General features: G+C 39.6%; 1 protein-coding gene across 3 annotated transcripts in view; it reads right to left on the bottom strand.

Annotated features, from left to right (window-relative positions):
* Positions 1-25,383, bottom strand: part of LOC139762779 (ubiquitin domain-containing protein 1) — a 37,031-nt gene that overhangs the window by 9,653 nt on the left and 1,995 nt on the right. Inside the window, exons 2-4 of one of the 3 annotated variants that reach the window (XM_071687921.1) lie at positions 19,254-19,496; positions 11,078-11,197; positions 1,147-1,265 (exon numbers count right to left, since the gene is read on the bottom strand). In XM_071687921.1, the coding sequence (XP_071544022.1) occupies positions 1,147-1,265; positions 11,078-11,197; positions 19,254-19,496 (482 nt within the window). The remainder of the gene's footprint in view (positions 1-1,146; positions 1,266-11,077; positions 11,198-19,253; positions 19,497-25,383) is intronic. The other 2 variants (XM_071687922.1, XM_071687923.1) reach the window with 2 other exon arrangements.

The following is a 25,383-nucleotide window of genomic DNA, read 5'->3' as shown; positions in this document are numbered from 1 at the left end:
AGTCTCTCTTTCGCGCGCCTGTCAATTAACACGTAATCCAATAACGCTCTCTGGCCATCTCTCCTACTTACATACGTATACTTATGTATATCTCGCTTTTTAAACCAGGTATTCCCAATCACCAGTCCTTTTTCAGCACATAAATCTACAAGCTCTTCACCATTTCCATTTACGTATATATATATATATATATATATATACGTAAAATGTACAGGTATGTATATGTACATGTGTGGACATGTATGTATATACATGTGTATGTGGGTGGGTTGGGCCATTCTTTCGTGTTTCCTTGCACTACCTCGCTAACACGGGAGACGGTGACAAAGCATAATAAATAAAAATATAAATAAATATAAATAAATATAAATGTCTATGTATGTATACCCTGAAATGTATATGTATGTATATGTGCGTATAAGGGTGTTTATGTATATACATGTGTATATGAGTGAATGGGCCATTCTTCGTGTGTTTCCTTGCACTATCTCGCTAACACCAGAAACGGCGATTAAGTATAATATAAATGTGTGTGTGTGTGTGTGACTTTATCTGTTCCCTGGCACTACCTCGCTGACGCAAGAAACGACAATCAAGTCTGAAAGAAAATAGAGATTTGACTAAATTTATGAGAAATAATCTGTATGTGTTATCTTGATCTAAATATCAATCATAACGACATAATACAGGAAAAAACAATAATGATACCATAGAAATGATAACTTTTGGAATCCAGCAAAAGTAATATATTTTCTAAAAGATGGAAAAGGTTATTACCACTGACTAATTTTCTCCATGGCTGTGTCTGATATCATTAAGTCTAAAAACTTAGTACTACTTTTCTTTAACAAAACTGTGCAAGTTATTATACAAATATTCCTATATCCTTTATTCTGAAGACATTCCTTCTCAAAAACAAGAGCAGGAATAATAATCTTCATGTTCAACTTTAAAACCTGAGTTTGATGGTAAACATAACAGGGAGTCATACATTTCAGTAAATTAGAGCTGGTCACTAAGTTATTTCAATAAAGAAAATGTCAAGTCTGTAGGATCTTGAAGACAACACTCAGATAGGTTACTTAATGCATGCATCAGTGTGCTCAATAAACATACAAGAAATATTGCTCCAAATCTGATACATACATCAAGCTTTCTCTTAGCTGTGGCAATTGTGTCTGTTGAACGCACCGTCAACTTCACATCTTTACTGGTAGTAGAGAGACGGATTTTGAGAACATTTTCTTCTCCTTCCACACTTGCTTCTGAAACAAGATACACATAGTTACCTACTGTGTAGCATTTTGAAAATTCTTTAAAAAGAAAAGACTACCTCATTAAACTTAAATTCTGTGTCTAAGGTTGAAATAATGTTTGTAGCAAGTCATCAATGGTGAAAGGAAGGGTATGTGTAAACATATGAGGATGAATATGGGTGTGAGTGGTACTTAGTCACCTGCAATAAACCCTAAAGTCCAAAGACCCATGTTACCTGAAACCTCTTCATTCGAATGTCAGAGGGAAATATCCTTGAGATGACATAAAACATAATGTAGGCCGTGTATATCAGCCCTTTCTACTTTTATACATGTTCATGTATGATTACCCTAAGACCCCTTTCTAAGAGATAGTCCTGGTGTTACCCACAAACTTCCATTCCAGAGGTCCCTGTAGCCCAAGGATGCACCACTCCTGTTGCTGGGAAATGATGGACTCCTTTAGAGTATGAAGTACCTCAACAAGACTGCTCCCAATGATAGAGACTCATCAAAGGTGACTTCATTTCAACTGTTCCTGACATTACCTTGCTACTGCAGGAACTGGTGATTAACCGTAGGAACTTAGTAAACTGGAGCAATGTGGTGTACTCTGGTCGACGTGCTGTCAATGGATTGAACAAGGGCATGTGAAGCACTTGGGGTAAATCATGGAAAGGTCTGTGGGGCCTGGATGTGGAAAGGAAGCTGTGGTTTTGGTGTAGATATGTATATGTCTGTGTATGTGCACATACGTATATGTATGTATATACGTTGATATGTATATATGTTAATATGTGTATGTGTATAAGCATTTATGTATATCTACATGTTTATATGTGTATGTGTATAAGTATTTTTGTATATGTTTATCTACTTTATTTATTTTGCTTTGTCGCTGTCTCCCACGTTAGCGAGGTAGCGCAAGGAAACAGACGAAAGAATGGCCCAACCCACCCACATACACATGTACATACATGCAAGTATACATATCTATACATCTCAATGTATACATATATATACCCACACAGACATATACATATATACCCATGTACATAATTCATACTGTCTGCCTTTATTCATTCCCATCGCCACCCCACCACACATGGAATAACAACACCCTCCCCCCTCATGTGTGCGGGGTAGCGCTAGGAAGACAACAAAGGCCCCATTCGTTCACACTCAGTCTCTAGATGTCATGTAATAATGCACTGAAACCACAGCTCCCTTTCCACATCCAGGCCCCACAGAACTTTTCATGGTCTACCCCAGATGCTTCACATGCCCTGGTTCAATCCAATGACAGCACGTCAACCCCGGTATGCTACATCGTTCCAATTCACTCTATTCCTTGCACGCCTTTCACCCTCCTGCATGTTCAGGCCCCGATCACTCAAAATCTTTTTCACTCCATCTTTCCACCTCCAATTTGGTTTCCCACTTCTCGTTCCCTCCACCTCTGACATATATCCTCTTGGTCAATCTTTCCTCTCTCATTCTCTCCATGTGCCCAAACCATTTCAAAACACCATCTTCTGCTCTCTCAACCACGCTCTTTTTATTACCACACATCTCTCTTACCCTTACATTACTTACTCGATCAAACCACCTCATACCACATATTGTCCTCAAACATCTCATTTCCAGCACATCCACCCTCCTCCGCACAACTCTATCCATAGCCCATGCCTCGCAACCATACAACATTGTTGGAACCACTATTCCATCAAACATGCCCATTTTTGCTTTCCGAGATAATGTTCTCGACTTCCACACATTCTTCAAGGCTCCCAGGATTTTCGCCCCCTCCCCTACCCTATGATTCACTTCCGCTTCCATGGTTCCATCCGCTGCCAGATCCACTAACAGATATCTAAAACACTTCACTTCCTCCAGTTTTTCTCCAATCAAACTTACCTCCCAATTTACTTGACCCTTAACCCTACTGTACCTAATAACCTTACTCTTATTCACATTTACTCTCAACTTTCTTCTTTCACACACTTTACCAAACTCAGTCACCAGCTTCTGCAGTTTCTCACACGAATCAGCCACCAGCGCTGTATCATCAGCGAACAACAACTGACTCACTTCCCAAGCTCTCTCATCCCCAACAGACTTCATACTTGCCCCTCTTTCCAAAACTCTTGCATTTACCTCCCTAACAACCCCATCCATAGACAAATTAAACAACCATGAAGACATCACACACCCCTGCCGCAAACTTACATTCACTGAGAACCAATCACTTTCCTCTCTTCCTACACGTACACATGCCTTACATCCTCGATAAAAACTTTTCATTGCTTCTAACAACTTGCCTCCCACACCATATATTCTTGTTACCTTCCACAGAGCATCTCTATCAACTCTATCATATGCCTTCTCCAGATCCATAAATGCTACATACAAATCCATTTGCTTTTCTAAGTATTTCTCACATACATTCTTCAAAGCAAACACCTGATCCACACATCCTCTACCACTCCTGAAACCACACTGCTCTTCCCCAATCTGATGCTCTGTACATTCCTTCACCCTCTCAATCAATACCCTCCCATATAATTTACCAGGAATACTCAACAAACTTATACCTCTGTAATTTGAGCACTCACTTTTATCCCCTTTGCCTTTGTACAATGGCACTATGCACGCATTCTGCCAATCCTCAGGCACCTCACCATGAGTCATACATACATTAAATAACCTTACCAACAAGTCAACAATACAGTCACCCCCTTTTTTAATAAATTCCACTGTAATACCATCCAAACCCGCTGCCTTGCCGGCTTTCATCTTCCGCAAAGCTTTTACTACCTCTTCTCTGTTTATCAAATCATTTTCCCTAACCCTCTCACTTTCCACACCACCTCGACCAAAACACCATATATCTGCCACTCTATCATCAAACACATTCAACAAACCTTCAAATACTCACTCCATCTCCTTCTCACATCACCACTACTTGTTATCACCCCCCCACTTGCCCCCTTCACTGAAGTTCCCATTTGTTCCCTTGTCTTATGCACTTTATTTACCTCCTTCCAAAACATCTTTTTATTCTCCCCAAAATTTGATGATACTCTCTCACCCCAACTCTCATTTGCCCTCTTTTTCACCTCTTGCACCTTTCTCTTAACCTCCTGCCCCTTTCTTTTATACATCTCCCACTCAATTGCATTATTTCCCTGCAAAAATCGTCCAAATGCCTCTCTCTTCTCTTTCATTAATAATCTTACTTCTTCATCCCACCACTCACTACCCTTTCTAATCTGCCCACCTCCCACGCTTCTCATGCCACAAGCATCTTTTGCGCAAGCTATCACTGCTTCCCTAAAAACATCCCATTCCTCCCCCACTTATATATATATATATAAAAGTTGATGGGCCATTCTTCGTCTGTTTCCTGGTGCTACCTCGCTGATGCTGGAAATGGTAATCAAATAGCGCAAGGAAACAGACGAAAGAATGGCCCAACCCACCCACATATACATGTATATACATACAAGTCCACACACGCAAATATACATACCTATACATCTCAATGTATACATATATATATATATACACACACAGACATATACGTATATACACGTGCATAATTCATACTGTCTGCCTTTATTTATTCCCATCGCCACCCCGCCACACATGGAATAACAACCCCCTTCCCCCTCATGAGTGCAAGGTAGTGCTAGGAAAAAGACAACAAAGGCCCCATTCGTTCACACTCAGTCTCTAGCTGTCCATGTAATAATGCACCGAGAGCTGTGGTTTCGGTGCATTATTACATGACAGCTAGAGACTGAGTGTGAACGAATGGGGCCTTTGTTGTCTTTTTCCTAGTGCTACCTCGCACACATGAGGGGGGAGGGGGTTGTTATTCCATGTGTGGTGGGGTGGCGATGGGAATAAATAAAGGCAGACAGAATGAATTAAGTATATGTGTATATACGTATATGTCTGTGTGTGTGTATATATGTATACACTGAGATGTATAGGTATGTATATTTGCGTGTGTGGACGTGTATGTATATACATGTATATGTGGGTGGGTTGGGCCATTCTTTCGTCTGTTTCCTTGCACTACCTCGCTAACGCGGGAGACAGCGACAAAGCAAAATAAATAAAATATATATATATATTAGGGAAAACTGACAGAAACAGGGTGAGATTTGGCTTGATGTCACATAAATCAACATATCAATTACAGTAATGCCATTTTACTAAAACAAACATATGAAATATGTGTAACAATATATTCATTCTATCAACAATGCCCCAGTCCTCAAGCGACATCCATGTGAGAAAAACCAGTATCATATTATGCATTACCAATTTAATAGTTCTGTACTGTCTTACATACAGAAAAAAAAATTACTTAAAAAAAATCTGAACACATCGGTGTGATAGTGTGGGTGGTGTTACTATCAAGTTCCCCCCTAAAGGCATAGATGACAAAGCATTTGGTATGGTATTCAATTCAAACTACTTGAGGGTTGTCAATGAACACTGTGACAGTGGAAATTTTTTTGTAGATGTGGAGAAACGTTAAATGCTACAATCAATATTACTGTTAACTAAATCAACTGCTGAGGAAGAGCCTATCCAAAGGGTTAACTGCACTCTGTCAATTCTCCTAAATACCCTCCCTGATATGCTCAGTAACTTGATTCCCTTATAACCTTTACACTTCTGCTTACCAGCCATGCCTTTGTACAAAAGCAATAACAAATAGTACTGGTTAATTATCTGCCACCCTCCCATTTTTCTACAAACTCACACACACATTTTGTGTGTCTATTCTGCAACTACATTATCTCTGCTCCTCCTGGTTCAAATGCTTGTAGCAGCTTCTATGTCATCTAGGATATAATTTCTAATACTTGAGTTTTCCCTCCTCAAGCTCTCACTCCCCATATATGATAATACCATCTTATGCCCATTTCTATATTGAATTCTGTCACATAATCAACTTACGTTTGGGGTATTTAACCCAGATGAAACTACACAACAGCAGGGCGGTTCACTTATTTCCTGTCTGAAGCAATGAACAGCTCTGTACACACCACAAATGGTTAGGACAATTAGCCACTACAAGGCCAATGAGCAGGACAAAACTACATTTATATGAAAACAAGCTTAACATCAAAACAACTGCCCTTCTCATCTGCCTGAATAAGAGGGATTTCAATGGTTCTGGATGAAAGATATTCCAACTGAGTAACAGGTGGCGATAGTATAAGTCTGGCTGGCAGCATCTCAAGGCAGGCTTATTCAGTACTGTTTGAGCCACCAGCCACAGTAGTAATATTGTGCTATACTCCAAGCTCTTGAGGGTTGTCAGTGAACAATGCAACAGTGGAAATTTCTCCCCAGTGTAGAGGACAAAAAATTCTAGCTCTGTATTCCCTGCATATCATAGATGGTGCCTATAAGGAGTGGGAGAGGGGGGACTGGAAATTCTCCCTTTCTTGCATTTCAATTTCTAAAAGATGGAACAAAGGAAGGAGCCAAGCAGTGAGTGCTCATCCTCCTCAAAGGCTCAGGCTGGGGTGTCTTAAGGTGTATGGATGTAATCAAGATGAGAATGAGAGGAAAGATATGTTATATGTTTGAGGAGAGAAACCTGGATGTTCTGGCACTGAGTCTAACAAAGCTCAAAGATAAAGGAAAAAATGGTTTAGAAATGTCTCAGGAGTAAAGTCAGGGGTTGGTGAGAGGACAAGAGCTAAAGAAGGAGTGGTAACAATCCAGAAGCAAGAGTTGTGGAAGAGTGTGAAAGAGAGTAAATGAGTGAATGCTAGACTAATGTGGGCACCTGGACATGAGAAGAAAGATGATGAGAGGCAAGTGTTTTGGGAGCAGCTGAGTGTGTGCGTGTCAGCAGTTATGATGCAAGAGACTAGGTATTAATAATGAGTGAGTAAAGGGGCGGTTGAGGGTATAACTAGAGGGCATAGGGTATGCAGTATTACAAATGGAAATAGAGAACAGCTTGAAGAGCTGTGTGCTGAAAAAGGACAGGTGACAGAAAATATACGGTTTAAAAAGAGGGAATTAAACAAGTATACGTATGTGAGTAGAAAAGATGGTTAACAGGCATCACTGGATTACATGTTAATTGACAGGCATGTATAAGAGAGACTTTTGGATGTAAATGTGCCAAAAAGGGCAGCTGGTAGGATATATGATTACTTTGTTATGAAGCGTGGTTGAGAGAGCAGAAGAGGGTGTTTTGAAATGGTTTGCGCACATGGAGAGAATGAGTGAGGAAAGATTGACCAAGAGGATATGTGTCGGAGGTGGAGGGAACGAGGAGAAGTGGGAGACCAAATTGGAGGTGGAAAGATGGAGTGAAAAAGATTCTGAGTGATCGGGGCCTGAACATGCAGGAGGGTGAAAGGCGGGCAAGGAATAGAGTGAACTGGATCGATGTGGTATACCGGGGTTGACGTGCTGTCAGTGGATTGAATCAGGGCATGTGAAGCGTCTGGGGTAAACCATGGAAAGTTCTGTGGGGCCTGGATGTGGTAAGGGAGCTGTGGTTTCGGGCATTATTGCATGACAGCTGGAGACTGAGTGTAAACGAATGGGGCCTTTGTTATCTTTTCCTAGCGCTACCTCGCACACATGAGGGGGAGGGGGATGGTATTCCATGTGTGGCGAGGAGGCGATGGGAATGAATAAAGGCAGACAGTGTGAATTGTGTGCATGGGAATATATGTATGTGTCTGTGTGTGTATATATATGTGTACATTGAGATGTATAGGTATGTATATTTGCGTGTGTGGACGTGTGTGTATATACATGTATATGGGGGTGGGTTCGGCCATTTCTTTCTTCTGTTTCCTTGCGCTACCTCGCAAATGCAGGAGACAGCGACAAAGCAAAATAAATAAATGTTATGGAGGTAAGGGTGAAGTAAAGTTGCCACTGAAACAGAAAAATGAGGTATTTGGGCAGTACTTTCAGGGGAGGAGTGCAAATTATTGGGGGATGCATAACAAAAAGTAGCAGGTCAAGAGGATGGTGCAGATTGAAAGAGAGGGCAAATGTGAGTTGAGGTGAGCAAGTATCAGTAAAACAGCAATCCTGGTGGTAGGGGCAAGAGGGGAAGTGGTATTAAGCAGTGATGAAGAGACGAGAAATGGAGTGAGTATTTTGAAGGACTGTTGAATATGTCTGATGATAGGGTGGCAGATGTAGTGTGTTTGGGTAAAGGTGGTATGCAAAGTTAGAGAGTCATGTAGAGACGTTTGGTGAAGAAAGAAGTGGTGAAAGTTTTACGTATAATCAAACGTGGCATGGCAACTGGAGTGGATGGTATTGCAGATGAATCTGTTAAGAAAAGGGGTGACCGTGTTGCTGATTGGTAAGTTAGCATTTTCAATATGTGTATGGATCATGGTGAAATGCCTAAGGACTGGCAGAATGCATGTATAGCACCACTGTATAAAGGCAAGGGGGATAATGGCAAGTGTTCATAGTACATACGTAAAATAAGTATCTGGTAAGTTGTATGGAAGGGCAGTAATTTAGAGGGTGAAGGCACGTACCAAGCATCAAATTGGGAGAAGCAGTGTGGTTTCAGAAGTGGTAGATATGTGGATGAGGTTTGTGGTGTTTGCTTTATAGAATGTATGTGAGACATAATTAAAGAAACAGATGGATTTGTATGTGGCATTTATGGATCTGGAGAAATCATATGATGAGGCTGATAGGGATGCCTTGTGGAAGGTTTTAATATACAGTGTGGGAGATAAGCTGCTAGAAGCAGTGAGAAGTTTTTATCAAGGGTGTAAGGCATGTATATGAGAAGAGAGACAGAAGAGTGAAATGTTCCAACTGAAGGTTGGTCTGCAACAGGGGTTTGTGATGTCACTACTGTTGTTTAATTTCTTTACAGACTGGGTGGTGAGAAAGGTAAATGTGAAAGTCTTTGAGAGAGGGGCAAGTATGTGGTCCTTTAGGGATGAAAGGGCCTGGGAAGTGAGTCAGTTGTTGTTTACTGACCATACAGCACTGGTGGCACAGATCAAGAGAGAAACTGCAGAGGTTGGTGACAGAGTTTGGATGAGCACCTGAAAAAATGAAGTTGAGAATAAATGTGAATAAAAATAAGGTCATTAAGTTTGACTGGGATAAGGGACAGGTTAGGTGGGGTGTGAGTCTGAATGGAGAAAAATTTGAGGAAGGGAAGGGGACATGGCATTGAATGGATCCATGGAAGTGAGTCTTAGAGTGGATGGGAAGGCAAAGGTTCTGGTAGTGTTGAAGAATGCATGGAAAGAGATATCAATATCTGGGATGACAAAAAAAAAGGGTATGTTTGAAGGAATAGTAGCCTTAACAATATCATATAGGACGCAAGGCATGGGATATAGATAAGGCTGTGTGGAGGAGGGTGGATGTGTTGGATATGAAATGTTTGAAGACAATATGAGTTCACAACTCATATTGTCTTCAAACAATATGAATGAGTAAGTAATGAAAGGGTAAGAGAATGGTGTGGTAATAAGAAAGTGTGGTTGAGAGAGCAGAAGAGGGTGTGCTGAAATGGTTTGGACATAAGGAGAGAATGAGTGAGGAAAGGTTGACAATATGGATATATGTGTCAGAAAAGGAGGAAAAAAGGAGAGCAGGAAGACCAAATTGGAGATGGAAGAATGGAGTGAAAAAGATCTTTTGTGACTGGGACCTGAATGACCAAGAAGGTAAACAGGAATGCACAGGATAGAGTGAACTGGAATAATGTGGTATAAAGGGGTTAACTTATTGTCAATGAACTGAACGAGGGCATGTGAAGCATCCAGGGTAAACAACGGAAAGGTCTGAGAGTCTATATGTGGATACAAAGCTGTGGTTTCGGTGCATTACACATGACAGCTAGAGAATGGATGTGAGCAGATGCAGCCTTTCTTCATCTGTTCCCAGCACTACCTCAATAACATAGGAGATGACAATCATGTGAGAAAATATTTTTGGAGTAAAGAGATTTTTCTGTCTCTCATGATGTGTTCCCTAAATAGTCTAAGAATGGGCCAATAGCCTGTATTAACCAGCTTACTAGGACCCCTTTCATGGGGTCCCTGAAGTTTCAAGGATACACTCCATATAGGAGCAGGGTAAGATGGGGTCCTTGGTACAGGAAGATCCTTGACAATGTACTTTTTTTAATCTCACGACACAACAAGGCTGAAGGTGACTTCCTCAGTTCGGTGTTTAGCTCAAACAATCTATAAATCAATGGTGTGGAATATGTTGCTAAAATAAAGTACAGCACATAACTGAGCAGATAAATTATGAAGAAGTGAACAAAAGAAAGATGCCTTGCCAAGTCTTTGAGACATACAAATGGGGAAGGTGCAAAATAAAAAAGTTTGAAAGAGATGCTAATCAAATACGAAAAATGAAATCGTGAAATGCATGGGTATATGGATAAACTGAATGAGACAATAATCAAAAAGTGTATCTGAAAAAGCAGAAATGCATAAACAAAATGGGAGACTGGGACAGGATGAAAGAGTCCAAGTATCAAGAAGATGCAGATGCAGTTGAATGTGTGGATATTTGTAATTAAGTTCTTTCTTTGCGAAGACTCTGCTTTAGCCAACCTGACAGAAATGTTTACTGCAGACATGATCATAAAAATTTCCTAGGATTCTGTCAGAAACAAAATATGCCAATCAAATGTATGTGAGGAGATTCATTTCTACACTGCAAATCAACTTAGTTATAACTGTTTCTGCTGGTGATTTACTGAGTAACTAATAAATATTTACAAGGACAAAGCTGTTTCAAATAAACAAGAAATAATTTACCTGTTTCATTTTCACCATCTTTATCAGGTGATCGTTGGAGAATGTTGAGTGGGTATGACAAGCAATATACAGGTAGCTGGTACCTCGTTCCTAGCTCATCATAGCAATCAGTCAAGGCACCTAAGAAAATTAAGTAGGAGATCCAAGGTGTTATGAATCTGGCAGTCTATCTGAAGACTCAAGGATACTAAGATGAAACTTTACTCAAAAGTGACTGTAAGAAACACACCCTTACTGCTATTCTACCAAAAGTATCATTATCTTGGATCTGTCTCCATCAACAATATCATGATTTTATAGGCTACACCCATAACCATCACTTTGTCAACAATGATTTACTAGTTTATATCCAGAAATTAACATTATCCATAATTTCTCAAAAACATTCTCCAATATACATATCAGGCATAAGTCTATAAAACTTTGAGGAAATGGAAGTATCTTAATCCACTGCGGTCAATCTAGCTTTAAAGGACCTTCTACAAAAATTATATCAGATTGCATGACTGAGATGATGTAATCAAACACCTTGCCTTGAGCCTATATACACACAGACTTCAATCATGCTGAAGAAACACACATGTCCAAAGCTCTTCAGAACAGTTCTCTGACAAAGGGCCTGTTAGCCACAGTTTTGTGTACACCCTATTCCTGCTACGTATGGGTCCAGTAAAGATGGATCACCCAAATGCTTCATCTTTTATACCAGTTTTGGAGAACATTAAATGGGTTGCACTTATGTAAACTATCCAAACTTGGCCTACAACCAGGATCTGGGAGAGATATCTTTGTGTCTTGGCACTGTTTGATTCTTGCCCACCCCATCCCCCACCCCCACATCACCAACCATAATTTTCTTCCTGTTAAAATATTCCACAGAGCTGTCATTTCTTTTTGTGCTAGATGCAGTGTGCATTTTGCATGACCTCTACTAAACTGCTAAGGCTTAAAACAATGGTCAAAGCACCTGAGTTCAAGATGTACTTTCCTTGAAGCACTATGGTTGCAACTGAGGAAGTAGCCAATACAGTATGGTAATGGCATATTCACACAAGAAAATTTACTATTCTTGATGAACAATTCAGTCAATGAAACATGGTAACATGAAAAATTTAAAAAGATTTATTCTTAAAATGTTAATCTCATAATTTCCTATTAATTTCAAAACTCTGATTTGCAACAGTAAAATATGAACATTCTTAACCATGATATAAGAAAATATTTGATATACATAGCTAAGGAGCAATATAAATATGATACTCCTGGGGACAGGGTAGAAAGAATACTGCCCATGTATTCCCTCCATGTCGTATAAGGTGACTAAGAGGGGCGAGAGCAGGTGACTGGAAATCCTTCCACCCTGTATTACTTTCCAAAAGAAGGAACACAGCAAAGAGCCAAGTGAGAAATTTTCCCTTTAAGGCTTTGTCATCTATTCTTACTGCCATCTCACTCATGCCAAAAATGGCAAACAAATATGAAAACATGTATATATGACAGCTAGAGACTGAGTGTGAGTGAATGTTGCCTTTTTTGTCTATTTTCCTGGTGCTACCTTGCTGATGCAGGGGGTGATGATGCTGTTTCCTGTGAGGCAAGGCAATGCCAGGATTTCCTGTGAGGCAAGGCAATGCAGGGAATGGATGAAGGCAAGTATATGTATATATGTATATGTCTATGTATGTGTATATGTTGATATGTATATGTGCATGTAAGTGATAAAAAGATGGCGTGAGTATTTTGAAGGTTTGTTGAATGTGTCTGATGATAGAGTGGCAGATGTAGGGTGTTTTGGTCAGGGTAATGTGTGTGAAGGGAGAGGGCCAGGGAGAAGGGGACTACAGAGGCATAAGTTTTTTTTTAGTATTCCTGGTAAACTGTATGGGAGGGTACTGACTGAGAGGTTGAAGGCATGTACAGAGCATCAAATTGGGGAGGAGCACTTTGGTTTCAGAAGTGGTATAGGATGTGTGGATCAGGTGTTTGCTTTGAAGAGTGTGAGAAATATTTAGAAAAACAGAGGGATTTGTACGTGGCATTCATGGATCTGGAGAAGGCATATGAAAGGGTTGATAGAGATGCTTTGTGGAAAATCTTAAGAGTATATGGCATGGGATGTAAGCTGCTAGAAGCAGTGAGAAGTTTTTATCAAGGATGTAAGGCATATGTATGAGTATGAAGAGAGAAGAGTGACTGGTTCCCAGCGAAGGTTGGTCTGCGGCAGGGGTGTGTGAAGTCTCTATGGTTGTTAATTTGTTTATGGATGGGGTTAATTTGTTTATGGAAAGAGGGGTGAGTATACAGTCTGGGATGAGAGGGCCTACATAGTACATCACTGGTGGCTGATTCAACTGAGAAACTGCAGAAGTAGGTGACTGAGTTTGGAAAAGTGTGTAAAAGGAGAAAGTCAAGAGTCAATGTGAATAAGAGCAAGGTTATAGGTTCAGTAGGGTTAAGGAACAATTTAATTGGGATGTAAGTTTGAATGGAGAAAAATTGGAGGAAGGGAAGGGTCTTAGATATCTGGGAAGTGGAAGTGAGTCACAGGGTGAGAGAGGGGGCAAAGGTTCTGGGAGCAATGAAGAATGTGTGGAAAGAGAGAACGTTATCTCGAAGAGCAAAAGTGGGTATGTTTGAAGGAATAGTAGTTCCAACAATAACATATGGTTGCAAGGCATGGGATATAGATAGGGTTGTACAGAGGACGGTGGACATGTTGAAAATGAGATGTTTGAGGACAATATGTGGTGTGAGGTAGTTTGATTGAGTAAGAAATGAAAGGGTAAGAGAGATGTGTGGATATAAAAAGTGTGGTTGAGAGCAGAAGAGGGTGTGTTGAAATGGTCTGGACACATGGAGAGAATGTGAAAGGAGAGATTGACAAAGAGGTAGAGGGAACGAGAAGTGGGATATCGAGTTGGAGGGGAAAGGATGAAGTGAAATTTTTTTTAGAAATGCGGGCCTGAACTTGCAGGAGGGTGAGAGGCATGCAAGGAATAGAGTGAACTGGAATGATGTGGTATACTGGGGTCAAAATACTGTCAATGTACTGAACAAGGGCATGTGAAATGTCTGGGGTAAACCATGGAAAGGCCTGTGGGGCCTGGATGTGGACAGGGAGCTGTGGTTTCAGTGCATTACACATGACAGCTAGAGACTGAGTGTGAACTAATGTGGCCTTTTTCGTCTGTTTTCCTAGCGCTACCTCGCTGAAGCAGAGGGTAGCGATGCTGTTTCTCGTGGGACGGGGTAGCAACAGGAATGGATGATGGTAAGCAAATATGAATATGTACATGTGTATATTTGTATATGTATATATATGTGTATATGAGTGAACGGTCCATTCTTCATTTGTTTCTGGCACTACCTCGCTGATGCGGGAAACAGTGATCAAGTTTAATAAAAAATAATAGATATGTGCATTTATGTATATATATATGTGTGTGTATGAGTGGATGGGTTGTTCTTTGTCTGCTTCCTGGCACTACCTTGCTGATGCAGGAAACAGTGATCAGGTATAAAAAATAATAAACAATATATATATATATATATATATATATATATATATATATATATATATATATATATATATATTTTTTTTTTTTTTTTATACTTTGTCGCTGTCTCCCGCGTTTGCGAGGTAGCCCAAGGAAACAGACGAAAGAAATGGCCCAACCCCCCCCCCATACACATGTACATACACACGTCCACACACGCAAATATACATACCTACACAGCTTTCCATGGTTTACCCCAGACGCTTCACATGCCTTGATTCAATCCACTGACAGCACGTCAACCCCTGTATACCACATCGCTCCAATTCACTCTATTCCTTGCCCTCCTTTCACCCTCCTGCATGTTCAGGCCCCGATCACACAAAATCTTTTTCACTCCATCTTTCCACCTCCAATTTGGTCTCCCTCTTCTCCTCGTTCCCTCCACCTCCGACACATATATCCTCTTGGTCAATCTTTCCTCACTCATTCTCTCCATGTGCCCAAACCATTTCAAAACACCCTCTTCTGCTCTCTCAACCACGCTCTTTTTATTTCCACACATCTCTCTTACCCTTACGTTACTTACTCGATCAAACCACCTCACACCACACATTGTCCTCAAACATCTCATTTCCAGCACATCCATCCTCCTGCGCACAACTCTATCCATAGCCCATGCCTCGCAACCATACAACATTGTTGGAACCACTATTCCTTCAAACATACCCATTTTTGCTTTCCGAGATAATGTTCTCGACTTCCACACATTCTTCAAGGCTCCCAGAATTTTTGCCCCCTCCCCCACCCTATGATCCACTTCCGCTTCCATGGTTCCACCCGCTGCCAGATCCACTCCCAGATATCTAAAACACTTCACTTCCTCCAGTTTTTCTCCATTCAAACTCACCTCCCAATTGACTTGACCCTCAACCCTACTGTACCTAATAACCTTGCTCTTATTCACATTTACTCTTAACTTTCTTCTTTCACACACTTTACCAAACTCAGTCACCAGCTTCTGCAGTTTCTCACATGAATCAGCCACCAGCGCTGTATCATATATATATATATATATATATACACATGCTCTTCAACTCATGATGGGGTTACATTCAGATAAACCCGTCGTTAAGGTGAAAATACTGTTAGTCAAAAATACATTCAATACTGTACATCTAACCTCCCAAACATCATAGCTTAGCCTAGGAAATTTCAAAAATTTGGTCATAGAGTTCTTGATGATTACACTCATATAAGGCTCAACCGTTTCCCTAACTTGTGAAACCACCTCTGAACAAAGATGGTAAGGATAAGGATGTCACCTCTGCATCAAGACGGTTAGGATATGAATGTCCTCTCTGAATCTAGATGGTAAGGATGTGAATGCCCTAAAATTATTGATATCACAGTTAAAGAGTGGCAGGGTTCTACTAGGTGCTTCTTTCAAAGAGCTTTAGCCTTGATAATTCACCTGGGGATCAAAGTGTCCGAACCAATATCAAATCTTATTGTGTAAAATGATGCTGTCATCTTCCATCTTACTGCTATACTGCTAATTAAGGCTATCATACTTGGGAGTCTGGGAACACTGGATTTGTTACCATGTTGGCAAAAATTCATACATCGGTTGGGAACAGGGATTGCATTACCAGCCCTCTGGTGTTTACTGAATATGTTGATGAGAGAAGTCTGGGACATGTCACCTCTAACTGGAATAATAACACAGGCATTCCCAAAGAGGCAGTTGTGCCAAGCCCTGTATGGGGTCAAGTGAGGTGGGATTTGTGGATCTATGCTGACCTTTGTTTTGAGGGGTCTGGATATTTGTGTGCAACTTTCTGTGTAAGAATGAGACTTCTTCAAGACTGCTCAGATGAAAATTAACAGACTATCTAAAGAGGTGAAGTCTGGGGTGATGTCCCTGATATGCAGAGATGAAAACTTGCTAAATGCTCCATGCTACTAAAAACTTTCAAGAGCATAGACAAGCTCTAGACTGATAAATGCATTTGTGCATGAAGCCATCTACACTGATGCACTGAGAGGTGTTACGACTGACTCATCTACTTTTCTTGGTGTTCCCACCTAGGCTCTGCCGAAAGGAAGGATCCCAGCTAACTAGAGCTGTTTCTGCCACAATGGTTTATGAAATGGAAAAAATGCACTGCCTCCGACAGAGTTCTTCCTGTGATACTTGCAGACAAGAGGGAAGAATGGCGAAAAGAATGGCAAACTGTGGTGAGCCTTCCCCTTCAATTTTTATGCTTGAATTAAGAGTGGCATCCTAACATACTAGGCACACATGGCTTAGAAAAGCATGGTTAACAGAATCCTTGGGAATCTCATCTCAGGAATCAGTTTGATTAACATTGCAGACCAGTTTAACATTGCAGACCAGTAGAAAGCAGGGCTTCACATTCTCCTGTACTTCACAGATTATTAACTTGTTAGACATCCAGGGACATGTTGCCTGTTAGTTGCAGTTGGCCTTGGATGAGAGTGTGGGAGATGTGGTGTAGCGCATGGCCAAAGGCATCCTTACCCAGCCAAAGTCACATAACCCAAGGTAAAATGACCCCACACTAGTCATACTATTTGAAAACTTGTAAAAATTACATAAGTCACTGCAGCCCCAATACAATCCAACAGCTAACAACCCCAATACACCACAACAGAGTACATGAAAATGGTAGAAATAACACAAGTGATTCTCTAGTCTCGATCTTAAGTAAAGGTAAGAGTGCATTTCTGAAATAATGCATGACTTAAGAGTGCAACTCTGAAATAATGCACGACCTACCATGCTGATTGGTCATAGCACTACGAAAATAAATGATGACTTCCCCTGCACATTAGTTCACTTGCAACTTTCAAAACATTCATGGAAATAATGCATTTATCAAGGCCAGTACTCTTTTTCCAACAAAAGGACACTAATTCAACCATATATACATGCATCATAGCTGGGCCTCATGGGAGGAAAGTGATAATCATTCTTCCAGGAAAGGCAAACCAGGCTTTCAAAGGAAGACAGATTGTAGGAATCTGGTAAAACATAAGGATGTAACAAGTTCCACAGTCTAGCAGACATTGATCTGGGCAATCAACAAGATGCCAGTGCTCATACAATATCTATGGGATGCACTGGCTGTGATGCATGCTTGTGACCAACTCACAGGTGGAGGCACTTAAACATACAACACTCAAAAGCAAAACCCAAAAATTGAACCTATGTAAGAGAGATCAAGTAATGCTGTGGGAGAGAGATTCCATGTGAAATGTGAAACTAAGCAAACTGATATGGTAAAATGTGTGTAAGTGAGCTCTGTCAAGGAGGAAGGAGAATGAAAGAGCCCCTTAAGAGAGATAAGAAGTATTCTCCAAAGGGATATATCAAACCTCAGTATAGCTCTAGTAGCTGCTCTGGAAAGAATCACATTCATAGCATCCTCTAGCATTTATCATAATGTATCTAATGACAACTGTGTCCCCATGTCTTTCAACACTTTCATTAATCTTTGTATTTTTTCATACTAATTCACTGTTTCCTGTGTTAACAACAGAGTGCCAGAAAGAGATGAAGAAAAGACCCTACTCGCTCACATCCATTTTCTAGCTGTCATGAGTAACGCACTACTCATCCTTGTACATTACTGAAAAATATGAATGAATACTGACCAGTCCCCTAATCTGGAAGAATCTCTCTACTTTTTAGAGTACCAACCACTATCTTAGCAGTGTATCGGGTACCATCGTTGATCGTGATGCATTCACAGGCCACCCACAGTCAAGTGCACGGGTTTGAATCCTGGTTGTGGCGATCAGTTTACAATCAACCTAGCTGTTAAACCTCATCAAGGGACTACTTGGTAAATGGGTACCTGGCCTGAGCTAGGGCATACATACATATTGTTAATAAGATAGTCTTGAGCAAGGTACTTAGGTGCCCATGCTGTCACAGCTAACATAAAAAAACATATCTGTTCTGAATCAATTATGTAACCCCAGGATCCCTCTTATGAGTCATTTGCAGCAGAGAGAACATGCTCCAATCAAGTTAATGCTGAACTCCTTTGTAGCAAGAAGTTCTTCAACAAGATTGTACTCCTTATGTCCACTGACTTGGATACAACCCAACCAAAGTGACTTTGTAATTGCAGTATTACCTAAAACCAGTCATAATGTCACTGCCATCAACACTAATCTGTGTTACACCTCCTTTGCCTTCTGTGAGCACAAAAAAATAAACATGTCTCTCATACTTTCATAAATTTTGGTGTACTTCAACCTTTATTGTGTTCATAGATCATCTTATGTGATTATATATCACATACCTTATCAAAAAGGGTATATGAATAAATAACCTAGTTGCTCAATAAACATATACATACTTTCCTTTTTCCACCCTGTATTCTTACAACTTAACTAAACATGAACTGTACAAAAATCTCAGATCAAACCAGAGATACAGGTCATATACACATATCTTTTCCATGACAAAGAAAATACAGCCATGCTCTTTTAGGACTGATGCCATAAAAATCGATAATGCATTCATTCACGCACAAAACTTCCATACATCTACCCACACACCTATGAGTATCCATCTACAACAGTAATGAGGAGCAAATAAAAATCCATGCCCTTAAAACATCCCATATAATGTTGATACTCACCATTAGGAAGTGTTATATTTGCTCCATCAATAATTGCTTGTGCCAAGTCATAGTCATGATTCTCAACGGCTAAAGCTGCTGCTTTTAGAGCATCCCATATCTCCCGACGACCCTCAAAGGCAGGAGCTGTGTCCCAGAACTCATCTCGCTTGCTCCGTATCTGACCTTCCGTCAGGGGCATGTCTGACTTCCATCTGATCCTCTCATGCCGCAGGGGAACATTCTTTCCTATTGATGTACCACCTGATGTCAAAAAATTTGCCACTTTACTGTAAATATTTGTTATTTACTTCTTCCCTTGGATATTGCTTACACAATATTTTGCTTCAACTGTAGAATACAGTCAATAAGTATGCTAAATTCTAAATTCTAACATTTTTCTCATAAAATGGTATTCATTTTTAAGATCAACAATGCTGCCAATGGATTTGAGCAAATGTAAAATAAAAGAGTATGTCTAAGGTGGAGAAATTATATACTTTAAAATTCAGATCAAATGCTGCTGTAAAAATCATCTAGTTCAAAGTGTTTTCTCTTTTTGTACCTGTGATGCCTTCCGATTCAAAGTGTAATATTTTACAGTCTCTTGTGCCTGCAATGCGAATGGGGAACTGCTGTTGAATGTTGACTGGGATCACGACTTCTACTATTTTCCATGTGCAAATGATATCATACCTCTCCATGGCAATAATAAGTTACTGGAAAAAAAAATTCAACTCCAAACCAAAAATCTAAACGCTCCACAAAGCTAGGTGAGGTGCCTTTACAGTACTGACACTTTCATAAGCTAAGTTTTCTGTTTCATTTTTAATTACACAATTTCCTTCTGCTTGCCCAACTTGAGGGATTCTACTCCACATCACCGAATGATGCTACAAGTGATCTCGCCTTTAACTTTGATCCTATAAAATGTGGAGACATCATTCATATCATTTTTGTATTCTTATCATAAGAGTAACATATTCACCGTATCTACTTTATCTCACTTTAGTACCTTATTATTGACCTTTTCAAGACATAGAAGAAAAGATCTTGGAAATAAAGAAAAAAGACAAATACGTTAGAATGAGGAATGTAATGACAATGAATCATCACTAAATTAAACTAGCAGAGTCCAGCATAATGACACTGTTAGGTTCCACCTACGGAGATGATATGTAAAGCAAGCTATGACAAAACAATTTCATCTTCCATTGAGGATTTCATGGTTTTGTTGTTTCCTGTTGAAGATGACTAAACATTTCCAAAATTTCACTCGATAAGTTTCTTATAAAAAAGTTTTATGTGGCTTATATTTCATTGATTTTCAATTGCTGACAGAGTTTTACTTCTGGGAGACTGCTTCAGGATACATAATAGTGGCTGAAACACTTAGAGAACATATGAAAACCTCACCTAACTTCTTATACCTTATTTCTAATGCCACTGATAATACCATAATGTGTGGTTGCTCTTTATATCTGATTGCTGGCTGTTTCGTGCATTCACGTTCAGCTGACACACAAAACTGGCAGCAAAAGCAGGTAAAACATCAGAACTATGAAGAGTTTTGGCTATACATGAAAATAAATTTCATATATTTTAACTAAAATACTAAAACCTTAGGTAAATGACAGGCTAGGGGATATCAGGTTTGGTTTTCACAGGTTCCATTTATCTTTATGGATGATTCACCTACTATCATGGTAATTAACCCCACATAGTCTTGAGCTTCATAGCCCTCCCCACTATCATCTTATCTATAATTAGAATAAAAATATATGCTTCACTTAAATTTCATCATTATCAAGAAAAAGTAGTATTTCCACCACACTTGGCAAATAGTTTTGGTACTAATTTTGTTTTGTAATGGTAGTGTAGTACTTTACAAAAAAAAAAAAAAAAATCAGAATCAGATTGGCAAAGCATGATATGAAGCATCATGTCATATTCTAGCCATATTACCAGTTTGTTATGCATCAAAACTAGCTTTGGATATAAAGTGATTTTCTTTAGCAAAGATAATGAAATGACTGAGAATAAAACAGAAGCTGCAGAGTCTAATTGAAAGCATTATATAATTTTTCTTTTTTTCATACCTGATTTCCATTCCTGTGTTAGTTAGGTAGCACTATCTATCTATCTTGAGATATATAGGTAGATAGATATTGATAGATAAAGAGGTAGCATCAGCAACAAAGAAAGAAAGGTGGCTTCTGCCAGGCCCTACAGAATTTCCATGGTTTACTCCGGATGCTTCTCAGGCCCTGGTTTAGCTTAATGATAGCACATCAACCCCATTATACCACATCGTGCCTATTCACTACCCCCTGCAAGTCTTTCACCCCCCTGCATGTTCAGGCCCTGATTGCTCAAAATCTTTTTCAATCCATCCTCCCATCTCCAATTTGGTCTCTTCATTTTCCTTGTTCCCTCCACTTCTGACACATATACCCTCTTTGTCAACCTTTCCTCACTCATTCTCTCCATATCTCCAAACCATTTCAGCAAACCCTTTTCAGCTCTCTCTATCAAACTCTTTTATATTACCACACCTTTCTCTTTCTCTTTCACTACTTAATCAAACCACTTCACATCACATACTGTCCTCAAACATTTATTTTCCAACACATCCACCCTCATACGCACAGCTTTGTCTATAGCCCATGCCTTGCATCCATGTAATATTATGCAGGTTGGACCTACTATACCCTCAAACATACCCATTTTTGCCTTCACAGATAATGTTCTCTCTTTCCAAACATTCCTCAGCGCTCCCAGAATCTTCTCCCCCTTACCCACCCTATGAATCATTTCTGCTTCCATGGTTCCATTCACTGCTATGTCCAATCCACATATGTAAAACACTTCACTTCCTCCCAAGTTTTCTCCATTCAAACTACCCTGTCCTTTAACCCTGCAAACTCAACTTCCTCCTTTCTAAACTCAGTCACAAACTTCTGCAGTTTCTCACTCGAATCTGCCACAAGTGCTGTATCATCAGTCAACAACAAATGACTCACTTCCTGGACCCCCCCCCCTCATCCCCACAAACAGCAAACTAGCTCCTCTCTCCAAGACTCACATTCAACTCCTCACCACCCCATCCATAAACAAATAAAAAATCCATGGTGACATTAAAAACTACTGCAGACTAGCCTTCACTTGGAACCATTCAATATCCTCTCTTTCTACCTGCACACATGCTTTACATCCTTGATAAAAACTTCTCTGCTTCTGGCAGCTTTCCTCCCGTATTGTATATTCTTATGACCTTCCATAATGCATCTCTATTAATCATATCATGTGCTTTCTTAATTTGCTTTTCTATTCTGCATTATTTAACAAAGGTGATAGTGGTGAGGGTTATGAATATCAAGGAAAGTGTAGTTAATCAATGCTTATGAGTTATGGTTGCTATGGAGGTTTGCATAGGTCCTTTACATTTTCATACAAGTGTTTCACCTATATCAATATCAATGTACCCCTCATCTTCCTTAACATACATAATCTTCACTGCTATTGCCTAAGTATTGTATATTTATAATGTAATCCTGTGCATCACACAACTGCCATTCCCTACAACTATACAACCATAAAAAGTAGTTTTGACCCATAGTTAAATTGGTAAATCACCACACTTCACTCCACGACATTACTAAGTAAAGGTTTTGAAGACTGGAAAAAACTTTGCGTAAAAGTAGGTGAAACACACGAAAGAAATCAATAGAATCTACAAAGACCTCAACAAACCTTTATATACTGTTAAAATTAATTTTTCATACCATATTTCAAAAGAATGATAATATCATGGTTGGCATTTACAAGCTGTTGTGGGTTACTGTGTCAACTGAAAGTTAATGCCCGACTATAAGTTGCAAGTGGTGACCATATGAATCACTTATCTTCCAAAATATAAAACAAAAAGGTAACTTTGGCTGCTCTGAGAGGTTAAGTTAAATTCTCAAAAGATCTGTCAATTTCTGATACACATATTGCATAATCTCATGTAAATGAAGCTTGTATTTTCATTGATCTTTATAATACTCACTTGCATCAACCTATTTAACATCACACTAACACATACTGCCTAATATTACACATGGCAACTTTTATTCCATGACCTAAAACTACAACACCACAGAAAAATAAAATCACTCAATATCCAAAGTTACAGCATGGCATTAGCACTACTTTACCATTAGCTAACAATTTTGCTGTGATTTGTGTATGTCGTAAGTTAAAGAGCAGTGGTTATTTTCCAGGCAAATTGGCATGGATGGGGCTAGCAGTGTTTTACTGATTAGTTCATAATCCTATATCTTCACTTTATTCTTAAATTAATTTTCATTTTGTACTGACATTCCTGCATTTACAGATATCGAGATGAAAGCAAAATGAGGGAAAAGGGGTGCAGAGATGGAGTGTGTCAGAGATATGGTGGATAGTGGCAAGCCTGCTTGCGGATGATACTGTGTTGTTTGCTGAGAGTGAAGAGGGGATGCAGAAGGTTGTGTGTTTTATGTAAGTGTAAAAGACTAAAGATAAATGCAAGTAAAAGTAAAGTAATGGTGTTTGAAAGGAAATGTGTGAAAGTATAGATTTTGTAAAACCATATAGAGTGAAAATGGATACTGGGGGAGAAAGACCAAAAGAAGTGAGAGAAATTAAGTTTATATTTAGGAGCTGTCTTCGGTAAGTTTGGTGATATAGAAGGAGAGATAAGGGAGAGATCAGTACAGGACAGAAAAGTTACTGGGTCCCTTAATAGAATAATGAAGGGTAGAGGTGTAAGTATGGAAGTGAAAAGCGGATTTAGGGACAACACAGTCCTCCCAAACCTGACCTATGCAGCCAAAGCATGGACACGGAATAAGTCACAGAGGTCAAGACTCCAGGCTGTGGAAATGAGCTATTTGAGAGGAGCATGTGGTGTTACTAGAGGGAATGAAGAAAGAAATGAAAGAGAGATGTGGTATGGTAGGGAATGAAAAGTGATTGAATTGTGGAGTGGTAGAATTGGTGAAATGTAATATTCTGAGGTGGTTTGGGCATGTGGAAAGAATGCAAGACTGGGAGAGTGTACAATTAAAGGGGTTGGTGTAAGAGCAACACCACTTGTCACATGAGCAAATAGCGTGGAGGAGTACTAGAAGGAGAGAAATGGTGGAAGATTGCATGGAGTGGTGTATGTGAAGGAGGCATTTTAGGACAGCGATAATGGAGACTCTTTTGCTGTGGCCATGCCTTGATGGGAGTTCCAGAGGGAACAGGTGTCAGAGATTTAGATAGATAGATAGATAGATGGATAGAAAGATTTTATTACCTATCAAGGCATGCATCCAAATTAGTTTAGGACACTGAATGACTTTGTTCTGCAGTGGCAGTGTTGTGTTTAACGAAAGAGACTTGATATCAAACGTGACGATGGTGAGGGTTATCAATACTAGCAAAAATTTGGGTTGTCGTAAAATTAAGGTAAACACATGTAACAAATCAACATAAACTATAACACTTAACATCCCATATCAACTGAGATTTATAATGGCTATCAGCAGTACCATCATTCATATGCTTTGCTGCGGGAGACCATATGGACTGTCTGCTTGTTGGGAAGCTGGGCGATGGCACAAACAGCAGGTCAGTATGTTATTTAAGCTCTAATGTGTGTCTGTAATTAGCATGATTCTTAATCATGGGTGTGTCTAGTATTGCTGACAAGAACACTGAAACTTCAGAAAAATCTCAATTGTTAAGAAGAATAAGCAAGGTTCTCATACAGTCTTTCTGATTCTTTATAAGCATTTCACTAGCTTCTACATGAGCTTTTATAATGCAAAGTCACTAATGTGTCCTCTCCTGTGCGATTTTTTATCTACCCTTCCAAAACATCTTTACTTCATTTACCAATGAAGAGTCCCTGAAAAAGTAGTATACAGTTCTCTATGTCAGTGAAGGAAGAAGAAAAATTGACAGAGGCAGACCCTGGCTGGTGGCGCACATCCTCATTACAGGAATTCATTTAAATATGTGATGATTATAGGGTCTTTGTAGATGAAATTCTATTTTACATATGTGTACACATACTGTGCGCTTGATGACTCTACCCTATCACTTACATATATTGAAGTATGCAAAATGTCCTTATTTC

The sequence above is a fragment of the Panulirus ornatus genome, chromosome 44, assembly GCF_036320965.1.
Source record: "Panulirus ornatus isolate Po-2019 chromosome 44, ASM3632096v1, whole genome shotgun sequence".
In the NCBI taxonomy this organism is placed as follows: Eukaryota; Metazoa; Arthropoda; class Malacostraca; order Decapoda; family Palinuridae; genus Panulirus; species Panulirus ornatus.
This window is presented reverse-complemented; position numbering and strand designations above follow the sequence as displayed.